The sequence below is a fragment of the Melospiza georgiana genome, chromosome 3 (assembly GCF_028018845.1).
Source record: "Melospiza georgiana isolate bMelGeo1 chromosome 3, bMelGeo1.pri, whole genome shotgun sequence".
Lineage (NCBI taxonomy): Eukaryota > Metazoa > Chordata > Aves > Passeriformes > Passerellidae > Melospiza > Melospiza georgiana.
Genome location: NC_080432.1, coordinates 90,957,133 through 90,970,687, shown reverse-complemented (window position 1 = coordinate 90,970,687; position 13,555 = coordinate 90,957,133). Strand labels below are relative to the sequence as shown.

The 13,555-nt window shown below is 39.8% G+C and overlaps 1 protein-coding gene across 1 annotated transcript in view; it reads left to right on the top strand.

The window, feature by feature from the left end:
* The window catches only part of GREB1 (growth regulating estrogen receptor binding 1), a 55,346-nt gene extending 45,221 nt beyond the window's left edge, over nucleotides 1-10,125 (top strand). Inside the window, exons 27-32 of the mRNA XM_058020202.1 lie at nucleotides 207-381; nucleotides 1,302-1,520; nucleotides 3,765-3,900; nucleotides 4,438-4,638; nucleotides 6,674-6,812; nucleotides 8,466-10,125. Of these exons, the coding sequence (XP_057876185.1) occupies nucleotides 207-381; nucleotides 1,302-1,520; nucleotides 3,765-3,900; nucleotides 4,438-4,638; nucleotides 6,674-6,812; nucleotides 8,466-8,629 (1,034 nt within the window). The 3' untranslated portion in view covers nucleotides 8,630-10,125. The remainder of the gene's footprint in view (nucleotides 1-206; nucleotides 382-1,301; nucleotides 1,521-3,764; nucleotides 3,901-4,437; nucleotides 4,639-6,673; nucleotides 6,813-8,465) is intronic.
* Nucleotides 10,126-13,555: the final 3,430 nt, after the last annotated feature.

Below are 13,555 nucleotides of genomic sequence, written 5' to 3'. Positions count from 1 at the left end.
GTCAGGCATCATTTTTCATCCTTGCCAATGTGGTTCTTTAAGTCACTTGCTTGGCAAGCTGGCTGTGGGTGGTGGTGGGGTTAAAATCTTCAGAGTGATTTATACCCTTGTCTGTGCAGAAATATTCACTTCAAAAGGCTTCTGAGTTAAAAGCAAACAGTTTCTGCCCCTATTTTTAATCTGGTGGTTTATGCCCATGGTTTCAGGTGCTGCACACTTCCTGATTAAGGAGTTGTCCTATCATAACCTGGAGCTCGAACGGAATCGGCAGGAAGAGCTGGGGATAAAACCCCAGGATATTTGGCCTTTCATTGTCATTTCAGATGACTCCTGTGTTATGTGGAATGCAGTAGAAGTTGATTGTTCAGGAGACAGGAGAAGGTAAATAGTGAAATATATGCTTTTTCATCTGATCTCTTTTAACCTTTCTCTGCATGTAATTTTGAAATTATGTTTGCTACACTACAGCTTCTACCCTGTACAAGCAGAGAATTATGTTTGCCCAAGGAGAGCACTTTCCTAGGTATCTGTCTTTGCACAGCACGTAGTGTAGTGCGTGTTGTTCATTCCTGTCCCCTGAGGATTTATGTGCCCTGCAACCGTTGCTGTTCAAGCTAGAGTTACTTGGACTGCAGATTTCAGACTCTGTAAACACTCCCTGATACACTGGACAACATGTCAATTTTTCACCAGATTTTTCTAGGGAAGCTAAATGACAGTCCTGTGCAAGTTGTGCAACTGATTTCCTTTGGCTCTTCTGTCAATCCCAGTCCGTGTGTCTCCTTTATGAGTTCCCCAAATTCCTGAACTAGCATTTTTGTTTTCATTGCTTTAGAATAATGTTTGTGCTAGATTTTTTTATCTATTCCGTGAATAGACTATGCAGAATTTACAGCAGACTTTCAGAGAGAATGACACTCGATGAAAACTGACATTTATGGACTCCAGGGGTGGGCTAGAAGGATCTTAATACTTTGTGCTCAAGTTATGGCACAAGTCAGCAACTCTCCAAGATTCATTGGAATATTATCTAGGTAACTTTAAAAGTTTACATATCTGAGTAAATATTTTGGGACATGTAGACTAAATTACAGATCTGTCATACCAGTCCCTACCACCTAAGCACTAGTAATTTTAACTATAGGGAGAGACAAAAAAATACAGTCAAGTAAGACAACACTGAAATTATCTACCTGAAAGTCATAACAACTTCCAGCTGTTAAGAATTGCTCTTCAGCAGAAAGAGAATCCGAATGTTCTCTATATATTTTAAAATTAACACATTTTCATAATTATTGTAGTGACTATACATGGACTGAAAGGAATGTTTCCCTGAAGCAAATTCTGCAACACATTGAAGCAACTCCCAATGTCACTCATTATGCCCTAATTGGAATGAGGAAATGGTCCAGTAAAACAAACAGTGCTGAGATCAAGGAACCATTCTCCTGCTGCCACGTGCATGACTTCATCATGCTGAATGTGGATCTGACACAGAATGTGCAGTACAATCAGAACAGGTAAGTGAATCAGTAGCACTTTTTAGCAGCAAAGCTTAAACAAAGCTCTTGTTTTTTTAGGGAAGTTGTGAATGGCATACAGGCAGTTTTTGTTTTCTTACTGGTGATTCAAATCCTTCCCAGGCTGCCAGAAGTTGGAAAAAGACATTAATTTCTATAGTTCCAAGTAAAACAGTGATAACAAAGTGAAAGGATAGACATAGAAAGCAGTGTACTCTGCAGTATTGGTCTACTCCAAGTGGCCTTTGGTCAATAATGTACTTCTCTTCTTGTCTGCCTAACTGCTCTCCCTTCCAAAGGCAACAGGAATATATGGATGATTGGTGCATAACCAAATCTCATTCAGATATATATATCTGGGCTTTTTACCCTGAGTAGCACAACAGTGCAGCATACCACATAAGTGCTCATCAGGACAATTAGAAGAAAAGAATAAATAAGTCTTGTTCACATTGGTGGTTGTTTCTCACATTCAGCTGTCTCAGAAATTCCAGTTTTTCAGTTATTGTGCCACTGAGGACATATCAGATTTTAATTTTGTCATGCACAGCATTACCACAGTTGACAGAACTGTATTCACTAGGTTCATAGTCTCACAGAATTTCACTGATCTGTGTGAAATAAACTATGTGTTTCCTCCCATTTCTGAGGGACATGCATTTATAACAACAGAAGGAAGTGTATATATATCACTAGAGGTGGGATTCACTTGTCCAAAACTGGTCTTTCAGTGCCTTAGAATATGGAAGACATCCATATGGGGCTGGCAGTATGACATGAAATGTGTGGTTTTCTGTAAGCTGTGTGGGACAGCCCAGGTAATTAAAATGGCTGTAAGTTCCACTTGGGTAACTGAACATCAGTCCCTGTGCTTTTCAGAGCTCTGCTAACTCAGGAAGATATCTTTTGAGGCCCAAGCTTACTTCTAACTGCAGAGAAGCATTCTGCATTCATTATTCTCTGAATAAACAGATGTTCTATATTTCTATTGTCACCAGCCTGACATCTTAAAAGAACAAATTTGCCCCTGTGCATCTCATATTAGAGAACTGTGCTCCCAGGCTGCCTCAGTGTGTTACCTTATGAAGCATTATGCATGAAGGGCATATGGAGACAATGACAATAAAGCAAAATGATATGAGTACAGGCAACAATGTTAAAATGTCAGGAATGCCACATCACACCACCCATTTCCTGCCTCTGTCTTTGAACCTCAGGAGGCTCAGGGTAATCCTGTGTGGGTACTGCTGACTGTGAAGTATTGTATGGCATTCCAAGCCTGGGCAAGGAAAAAGGTACATTTTAAAACCCAGAGGCAGTGACAGTCAGGGATATCAAATAACCATGTAGATATTGCTAAGATCAAAGAAAAAACTTAAAAAACTTATAACTGAATGCCATGTTTCTCACTGGTGTTGGCTGTTGCACTGGTTGCTCAGCTTAAATTCAAGCTCTGAATGTCAATCCAATGGTTCTGTACATCATCTTGTTTCCTTTGTAAGAAATATATTTAAATTGAAGAACTGATCCTGAATTTTCCAGAGATCAGAGTATTTGAATTTAGTCAGCTTTAGGAGTTTACCTTTTATTCTGTTCCCTCATATTTTTAAATGGGTCAAATTTAGCTGAGGGATGTTTGCCCTCATTCTGCTTAATCTTTTCCTGTGTCTCAGCAGTTCTCTTGTATAAAGACTACCTGCCTTCAAATAGTTTTTGTTTCTAAAATACAATTACATTAGTTCTGTAGAGGAACATTGAAAAAATTGCTAGCTATTCATATTCTGAGAGGAAAATGAGTAGTCAGATACTTCTGTGCATTTGATAAATCAAACATAAGGCTTGATCCCTTTCCTTGGAAGTCAAAGGAATTAATTTCCTTGACTTTATTTGGAGTAGTAATGTATGTAGCAATTTCTTATGACTCCATTATTGTAGTAAAAGGCAAAAAAAATATTTTGACTCCTGGGTATTTTCCTTAGCAATTTACTGCCTTTCCAATTTATGCTTTTGATCCTTTCCCTCCCTAAGTGCTTTCCTCCCTCATTCTGGTCTTCTCAAACTGATGCTAGCCGAGTTTATTACTAGAAAGCTGAATCCCCTTTCCCTGACTGATAGGCACTGGTGGAGGGTCAGTATGTTTGATACCTTCTTTTCTGGGGTGCTGATCAAAGACTCTGAGTGCTTGTATTTGTCAGTGTGTGATGAGGAACATTCCTCTGACCTGCTATGATTTTTTCTTTCCAGATTTACATGTGATGATGTTGACTTCAACTTGCGTGTCCACAGTGCTGGCCTCCTCATCTGTCGGTTCAACCACTTCAGTGTCATGAAAAAGCAAATTGCAGTTGGAGGACAGCGATCCTTCCACATAAAGTCTAAGGTGGGCACTGAGACCTCTGTTGCACTGTTGTTAAAATTGTATTTTCCTTTCTTGTCTTTTTTTAACTAGGAGACCTGAGGTATTTTGGTGCATCATCTGTTGCCTGTAATGGGGTATGTCTGCCATGTGGGGCTTTTTTCAGTATTTTTTTTCTGAAATCCACAATATTCTTGCCATAAATACAATTTTCCTTAATAGTTTTCCTTCAAAACCTTGAAAAACACATAAAGTGTCTCTTTGCAATCCAAGTACCCATTCAGTATGTGGATTTTATCTACAGCTATAGAATTGTGCAACTTCATGTGACTTCATAGGTAGGAGTACTTTGAGTTCAAAGAAGAAACCTCAAAGTCTATAAACACAAATATAATTTTATGAAACTGAAACTGTTTTGGTAGCAGATATTTTTTGCTGAATAACTTTTCTTCTTAAGTAAAACTTAGATTTGTAGGGTAGAAATGTATTTCATACAAACCAGAATTCACACAGCTTGATGGATTAAGATTGATCTGTACAAGAAATATTTTTTCCTCACAGGTGTCTGACAATCCAGTTTCAATCTCCCCTGCTCAGTACATTTGTGCTCCTGACAGCAAGCACACCTTCTTGGCAGCACCTGCTCAGTTGCTCCTTGAAAAGTATCTCCAGTACCACAGCCATCGCTTCTTCCCTCTCTCACTGAAGAACTATAGCCATCCAGTGCTGTCTGTGGACTGCTACCTTAACTTAGGACCACAGGTACTGAACAAAACAATCTCCAAGCAGCTCTAGAAATGTGTAGGCTCTGTTTTGGATGGGTTATTGATGTATTCCTTTGAGGAATGAGGCACATTTCTATAATGTTACAATCGAATTCTTAGTCTTGTAGAGATATTGTCAGAGGCTTCAACTAAAGTACATGGAGAGAAATCCCAGAATTGTCCTAAACACTAATATAGTCTGTGAAGTGCTTTCTCTATCTGCTATAATTTGGCTCTTCCTACAGAAAATTATTTCCACAAGAGGGTCTTACAAATACTAGATAACCCTTAGAAAGCACTTCAAATATACAGATGTTTTAATTCACTTCAGACTGATAAGCTGAGGCAGAGAATCAAATATTAAACAACCAGTGGGAATGGGAGATGCTGGCATTAAGTCTCAGGAGCTGTTGGCTCTCTCTGATGAGTCTGGATCTAAAGCCAAGGTCGTAATTCAGCTCAAATATGTCAATAGAAATTTGGTGCTAAGGTGGTGTGGTTCAGGAGAGAGGAACTGTGTGGAATTTACATTATTTGAACAGTAAGAGACATAATTTTATCTCTCAGGTTTTTCCTGGAAATCGCAGTGAGGAACCTCAGAGAAAGAGAAAACAATTCTTATCTCTATTCTCTGGTCTTGTTTTTGCACATGTGGAATGTGTTAGGAAGATTGTTTACCTGAAGAGATTTAGCAATTAGATTCTAGTGATGGTTGCTTATGTTAATTGGTCAATTAGGTCAAATCTGTGTCCTGGCTGTCTGGAGACAGTCACGGGTTTTCCTTCAGTATGTATCTTTGTATAGTATAGTACAGTGTAGTATCTCTTTAGTATAGTTATAATATACTATTAATGTAATATATAGTTTAATAAAACAATTGCTCAGCCTTCTGAATCAATAGAGTCAGATGCGGATAATTTCCTTTGTCAGGGGCACCCTGCATAATAAAATAGGACTGTTTTTATCTCTTCACTGAGTACTAAATGAAATTCAGTCTTTCTGGGTTTCCTGAACTTCTCTTCCAAAGAGCTGTGTAATAACCTTCCCATGTATGCTGCTCCCACAACATTTTGAGTTCTTAGGCTTTTGTTTCCACCATGTTTGGAAAAACAAGCTTTGTGGGAGGGCATTGTACTGTTACTGTCTTCATCCATTGCATCCTTTCAGCTCTAACCCATTTAGCACAGGAAATTATTTCACTTTCATTTGGAATTGCTGCCTGAATTGTAATATGATACAGCAGGATTGAAGGAATATGGAATAGGAATAGTGGTACAGAGTCTTAGTTGCTGAAGTTCAGCCTTCCTCCTCCACTCAGTCATGCTGATCCATGCCAGATGAGGATGTATCCCAGCTAAGTAGTACAGTGGCACTTTTGAAACTAAGCCATGTGTGGAAGATACCCTTAATCTGAATTTATAAATCCTGAAAGAGTGCTGTAAATATTCCTGTTCCTAGTAGATTTCAGGAGCAGCCATAAAAACAAACTAGGCAAGAGGAAACCTCATAAATTCATGTATATGAATAACTCTACTGACTTGAGTAACCCTTGAGTAATCGTAATGTAAATGAAATTTGGAATTTCTAGGGGTTCATTTCATGTATGAATGTAGAGTTATTGTATTTACTCACATGTAAATAAAATGTGCAGGGCAGGTCACAGCATTATGGTTGTGGAGAGCAATTGTTACTGCAGCTTTCAAACTCTATCACATCTGAACATAACAACGATAACAATGACAATGACAATGACAATGACAATGACAATAACAATAACAATAACAATAACAATAACAATAACAATAACAATAACAATAACAATAACAATAACAATAACATTAACAATAACAATTATGATGATGAATTGTGCTTATGTATATTATTAATAAGTAGCGCTATGTTTTGGAAGGAACTATAAAGCTCACAATATTTGGAGTTGGAAAGAAAGTCTGAATTTGAATCAAGTGCAGATACTGGAAGCTTCATATGGAAGCTCTAAAGATGTTAATGTTTTTCCACTCTCTCCCAATCAGATTGCAGTTTGCTACGTGAGTTCTCGGCCTCATTCTCTGAATATCAGTTCCTCTGGTTTGACATTCAGTGGTCTCCTGCTGTACCTCTGTGACTCCTTTGTTGTGGCTAGCTTCTTGAAGAAGTTTCATTTTCTTAAAGGTGAGCTACAATAATTTTATTACAGAGAATTAGGTGACATGGTCTCTGAGAATGTGGGGAAAATCTATTTTATCTGTGTTTTAAAGCTATTATATTTATTTAATATATATGCATTTATTCATGCATGTATTGATATTCTTCTTTATATGTCCCAACTTTGATGCTTGATCATGCTGGCTCTGCACTGTAGTAAACTGGTATATAGCAGTGCTATAAGTTCTGCAGATTTCTAAGTGAGAAGGAATGTTGGATCCATATCATCATGCCTAGAGTATGTGCACAACTCCTTACTCTGTTTGAAAACTGAGTATTTATGCATGAAGCATTTACCTACTGTGATCTTACAGCTTTTTAAAATGTTGATGGAAAATAGGTGATTGACAAGCATCCATCAAAATCTATTTCCTATTTTTAGAAATAGAAAGTGGCTCATTTACTATTTATTCCTGATACCCAGTTTCTCCATGCAAAACTCACGATGCTGTGCAGCAGTGGAGACAAGTAACTTCCACTTGTGTTGCAGACAGTCCCATTGCAAACTTCCTTTGGATCCTCCTGCTGCTATCCTGGGCATTTGGTGCTCTGGGGCTTTGTTTCTCTCAGCTGTCACTGGGGGAAGAGCACCGTGGTTAGTGCCTCTTGAAACTGGCAGAGTTGTTACAGACTGCTGTGTTCTTCGTTGCAGCTAAAACAGAGGCTACCAGTCAGTCTCATTTTGCATAAACCAGTCAATTTTTATATCATGTAGCATAAAGTATGTTTGCTTTGGGATTTCTCCATCTCCCCTGGCAGTCTGCTTGATTTTCCAATGGGTCACATAAGAATTAAACACCATGTGACTCTCTGTCTTGTTTCTTTTTATTATACTCACAGGATTTTATTTTGTCTCGGGCATTACCACTTACCTCACCATTTCTCATTTAGATTACTGAATGCTGGTGAGGTAAATATTTTCTTTTAAAGGAGGACTTTTCTCAGCAGCCATGAAGCCATGCATGCAAGTTAAAGTGGTTATCAGCATGCCAGACTGGACAGTTGGCATTGGTTACTGAAGTATCATTTTTTTAGTTTGGCATTCTGGGTTTGCTTGTGACTGTAGCCACACAAACCAGATCCTTTCTTGCCAGGACATGAGTTTACCAATCCAAAAGCCACTAAAATTTGTGATTAGTTTTAAAGACATGTTTAGAACATTTCTGGGCAGCAAGGCACAAAGAGCTTAGTCAGCCATCACAGTGATTGCCGTGTGGGTTTTGCTGAGTGAGGGTTTCACGCAACAAAGGTAATGATCAGGAGGGCTACAACAGGAATGTATGTAGGGCTTTTATCTGGTTTGCTGCCAGGACCCTTAGACCTCCTTAGACCTGCCAGTTTTACTTTTCCTACCCTAGGGATCCTGAAAAGTGCTTCTAGTCCTGTTTACTAGGTGATTATGAGGTGCCTCAAGTTACACAAGAAGATCCTGGCAAATAGGTAGCTGAACATAGCTCTCCTCAAGTCCTACCTGAGCCGTTTAATTTTCTCCCAAGCTCCTGATGTGAAATTTTCTCCTGATGTGAAATGAGTGGAGTTCTCCATGTAGGGGGGTGGGAGATGGGTGATCCGAGAACAAAGAGGATACTCATGAGAGTTCCTTTTGAACTGTTTGCCCAGGTGCCACGCTGTGTGTGATTTGCCAGGACCGCAATTCTCTCCGCCAGACTGTCGTCCGGCTGGAGCTGGAAGATGAGTGGCAGTTCCGCCTGCGGGACGAATTCCAGACTGCCAACGCCAAAGAGGACAGACCACTGTTCTTCCTGACTGGACGACATATTTAATTGAAAAGAGACACATTTCCCCAATGACACAAGACACTAATTGCCACCATCTCATGAAATTACTTTTGAGGCACTCTGCTTTCAAAACAGAAACAGGACTGTTTCCTGTTGTTTATTAGAATGATATCTAATCAGACAGCTTAAGATCATATTTACAAACATTGAAGTGACTTTTCTAATTTAATGTTCTGATGGAAGTCATCCCTAATTCTTGATAGAGACACAGAGACTTACATGGTGGAAAGCGTTTCATAGCAGAAGAGAGTTCAAAGAGTGCACTTCCGTGACAAAGAAGACCACATGCAAGTTCATAAAGAATCTTTTTGTACATACCAGAAATAGGAAATGTAAATTTAGGAGCAGGTTCTGGTTTACAAGTCCTATTTATCAAACAGTCAGCATAGGGCAACAGGAGTTGGTACAGTTCAGTAGTATACTGCTTCTGATTGATCCAGATAGGCTTTTTACATGAAGATTTGTAAAGTGTATTTCTTTAACAGCAGGAACTCAGTTGAAGCTTTAATTTTTGGAATAAGTGCCACACTGGATAGTTTTACTGTGCAGGACTGTTGGAGTAGAAGACTAATTATATCTCTGGTTTTATTAGCATGAGGAAGAGAGTTAACAAGATGGTAAAATGAGATCTGAACATTTAAACCTGAAACTGATATTAACTTGAATAACTGAAGAGATCAAATGATGGGACTGACCTGCAAGTGATTTATTTCTAGAACAGTGATGTTTTGTGACTAAATTGTAGACTGGCTGTAGACTTCAAGCTGAGGCAAGTGCACTCAGGAAAGCCTATGAAATGGTTCTAAAACACTCCCAATACATTTTCTGGGGATATTTTATTGCCAAGGTGCTTCAAAGGAGTGAGAAATGGAGATTACAATGCTGAGAAATTCAGGTGAAAATCTAAACCCATGTTTTTGAACAGCACCGGGCATTGTGGTATTTCGTACGCTGTAGATGTTAAATCAGTGGTCACTGTCCTTGTCTCGGTGTTTGGGAATGCTGTCGAAGCTGCAACTTCCTGTTTGTCTTTATGGAATCAGTGTTAATGTCACTCAGTCAAGGTGTAGGAAGGATGAGTATAGACATTGTCAGAGGATATCTAATATTTGGGCAGGCCTTTCTTGCTGGATACACCAATGAGGGGATCATTTGCTTTATACAGATGAAATGCCATTAGTGTCTAAGTCTGTTACAGTGCTGGCCTTGAAATGCAGGCATCCCTATGACTGTGCCAAAGAGATGATTTAGGTTAATTTACAGAAGAAATGTAAGTTCTGTAAGTTGTGAATTCTGTAAGAGATGTGGATTGCTATCTACAAGGAAACTGCTGGCAATCAGTGTGCTTCTATATTTCATTGTTTGTGTTTCAGAGTGAGAATTCACTTTAAGTTTTGTGAAGGAAGGTGAGCATTGGCCTATGTAAATAGTATTACTGTTCAGTTTTCATCAGTTGATTAGTTAATTTAAACTTTTTTTTAAGGAAGTGTGACATTTATGTCTTTATAAATAAAGTTCATGCTGCATGGACACCTGTCTTGGTTATGTACTGGGCCAATAAGTACACACACTTTTGTATTGGAGAAAAACAGAGGGAAAGCACTGGCTGAAAGGAGTTAATATAATTAAGGAATGACCTGAACTGATCAAGAGAAAATACAGGACTTCTTAATGGCCTACATCATAACACAGCCTCAAAAGTATAAGGATTTTTGAAAGAACTCAAATTGAAAGACAGTGAGTTGAAATTTCCTTTCCTGTAACCAAATATTTAAACAACTTATACCAGGTGTCCATTAACTTTTTTCTGTGTTTTAGGTCTGACATTTGCTTTGTCAGCCTTTAGACACCCATTTTCTCCAAGAAACTAAAAAAGCCCTAAAGTACAAAATAATAAAGAAAATAAATAAAAAATAAATCACATCCTTTCTTAACATTCTATTCTGCCACAAAGTTTCCAAAACTTTGACAAAATACAGCTGACAGTTACCGGAAGCCATCGTACTCCTGAGTGTTGTTTCATGTTACCCTTTTTCTCCATATGGTATCCTGTATACCTGACAGGAGTCCCAGGGCCTGGCCTCAGCAGACCTGTGTCTATGGTGTGACCCAGTGCAATCATTCTCCATCATGGACTATATTTATGAGCAATTGTATGTGATGAAAGTTGCATGCACAGCCCATTGCCTTGGAGAGCACACCCTGTAATAAGACCAGATATGCCCTTACTCTGACCAAAATGCAGGTAATTCCTGTCATGCTGTGGGAACATCTGTGCACCCACATGGCAGAAAAACACAGCATTTTGCCCCCAGGAGGCCAAAAAATGATGGTGGATGACTCAGGGAGAGACAGCCTCCAGACCCTCATCCAAAATTTTCCTTATCCCTGACCTAGTTTACAAGCTAAGCCCCCCTAAAGTGTAAGGCTTTCATGGAGAGGGCAATGTAGGTTTTGTGTCCAGCTGGGACTCTGAGATGAAGTAATACAGATAAATAATAATGATAAATTATTGTTTGGGTGGGACTGGCATCCTGTGTTGCAACCCTTGGTGCTGTAGTTCTTTACTGTATGTGCATGTGTAGGGCTGGAAACCCAGGTCCCAGGTCCACACTTCTCTTGACTTTCTTTTGTGAGAAGGAATCACTGGCTTTCAGTCCCAGTGACCTTTGTGAGAAAACTTGGCCCATGCCCATTATGCACACAAATCTTTTAAGCATTTCCTTTCTGGTTTTGGATATGGCAAGAAAGCAGAATTCTGCATTCTGCGGATTCACTTGACAATGTGATAGCAAACAAACTTTTTATAGCCTCTGCCTTCTTCTCTAGCACCTTCCATGCTTTCTGATTTAGTCATCCACTATTATCACCTGCAGATAGTATTATTAGCATGTTCTGAATTGTCAGTCAGAGGAGAAGTAGTTTATGATTCAGCTTCTGTAAAAGACAGAGTCCAAATATAGAGAAGGTTATTGGAGAGGTGACATTATTTTCCTTCTTACCATCCTCTCTTCCCTGTTAAAGAGCTCTTCACAAGCACTTAAGCACTAATATCTGGTATCTAATCACTGGAGGACGTAAGGGATTTCATCCCTTCCTGTTGTGGTGACAGGGAATGTACAGATCTCAGCTCCCACTCTGCATCTAAAAGCAGTTGCTAAACATTGCTTGTGAGGGGGTTGCTTTCCCAAGGCTGAAAAGCACTCTGTGGTGGAAGGTATCACTGACACAAGAGGGAAGGTACAACAAACCCAAAGGATGGGTTTAGGGACAGGGTAGAAATTGAAGAGCAAGTGAAATGGGGACTGTGAATCGATCCAGCAGCATGGAAGAAGTTGGGGGGAAAGTAGAACTCCTGGCTGCAGTTGGAAGTGTTTGCAGGGGATCAAGGACCCTGGGCAGGGACTATGTGCAGTGTGAAAGAATCTGGATTTCCATGGAAGTTGGAATTCATCTGGGTGTCATCCCAACAGGACCCAGCTCTCTGCCATGGGCTGCTGCTCTGGTCTGGCCGTGAGAGTGAGTGAGGACTGTCAGCCATCCCTCCTTCCTGGGACCATCCCCCAGCCACAACCCAGTGCCCGTGCCAGAAATGAGGGTGCCAGAGCAGTTTCTCAGGGTGGTAAAGCACTGCAATGACCATAAAGCCCAACCTCTGCTGGCATCCCTCTGCCATGCGTGGCCTGCCCAGAGAGCAGAGTCCTGAGCCCTGGTGGGCACCCACAGCCCCATGGCACAGCCTCTCACCACACCACACGAGGCTGCCATGCTGCCTTTCCACCCTCCTGCCACAGTCCTCCTCTCCCACATCATCCCCTCAGCAGCCAGTCTTAATAATTCATCAGCTACCACTGAAATATTGTGGATATACTGGAGTGAAAAAAAATCCATATTCTTCCCTTTTTTCTTACTTCCTTAAGGGTACAGCTCTTCAGCGAAAATTAAAACTAGCCCCATCCATCCTCTGCCTGGTGACTCTCTTCTGTCCCTTATCCTTGCTCCAGTTTACACCTGAATAAATACTCAGTGGCTCTGGTAGTTTGCAAATGCTTTTAAAACATTTCCAGTCCTGTTTTGACAGCTCCCAAAATAACCATTGATGATTGTGAAGGACACAACTCCGGCAGTTCTGAGGCAATAGTCCACACGCTGACATTGTCCGCTGCTGACATTATTTGGCTAGGAAGTGCTGGGGTGTCAGATATATCAGTGAGACTCCTGTGCTGTGAGAAGAAGGCATTGGGAATCAACTGCCATGATTTAAAGAAAGAAAGACCTCATAAAGCAGCTTCATACATAAATGTGGTTTTGATTAAAATCCTCAAGGAAATTGAAATTTTTGATTTAGATTTACATAGGAATATAAACTGAAGGAAATTTCTCCTCACTTGTTACATGACCAATGTATTGATTATGCACTTAAATGCTGAAGTATTATGAACTATTATTATTCTGTCAGTGTGAGCTGTTATGCTGTGGAAAATGATGACTGGCATCATTAACAATAATTAAACAGTATTCTTTATACTTAGAGACAACAGGACTGACAGGAAAGTGGGCTTTTACTTGTTGCTACCTATCAGAATAATTAACAGCTAGGAGGACAGATATTGGCTCAGAGGTTATTGCAGTAATCACAGGGCTGATTCTGCATCATAAGATAAACTTTCATAAATGAGCTTTTGCAAACACATAGAACATTTCTTTTATGCTGATGGTGTGATTTCTCTCTACTAGGCCTTAAATTATACTTGTAAATACTGTTTATTTATCAACCATAAATATTGAAGTTTGGCACCTGTGGTGGGGCACCTGGCAGCCCTGTGTACCCTTCTTAAGTCCCCCACTGGAATCATGTTTGGTTTGAATTTGTAGGATCTTGAACTTTACCTCTGCAGGAGATGCAAAAAG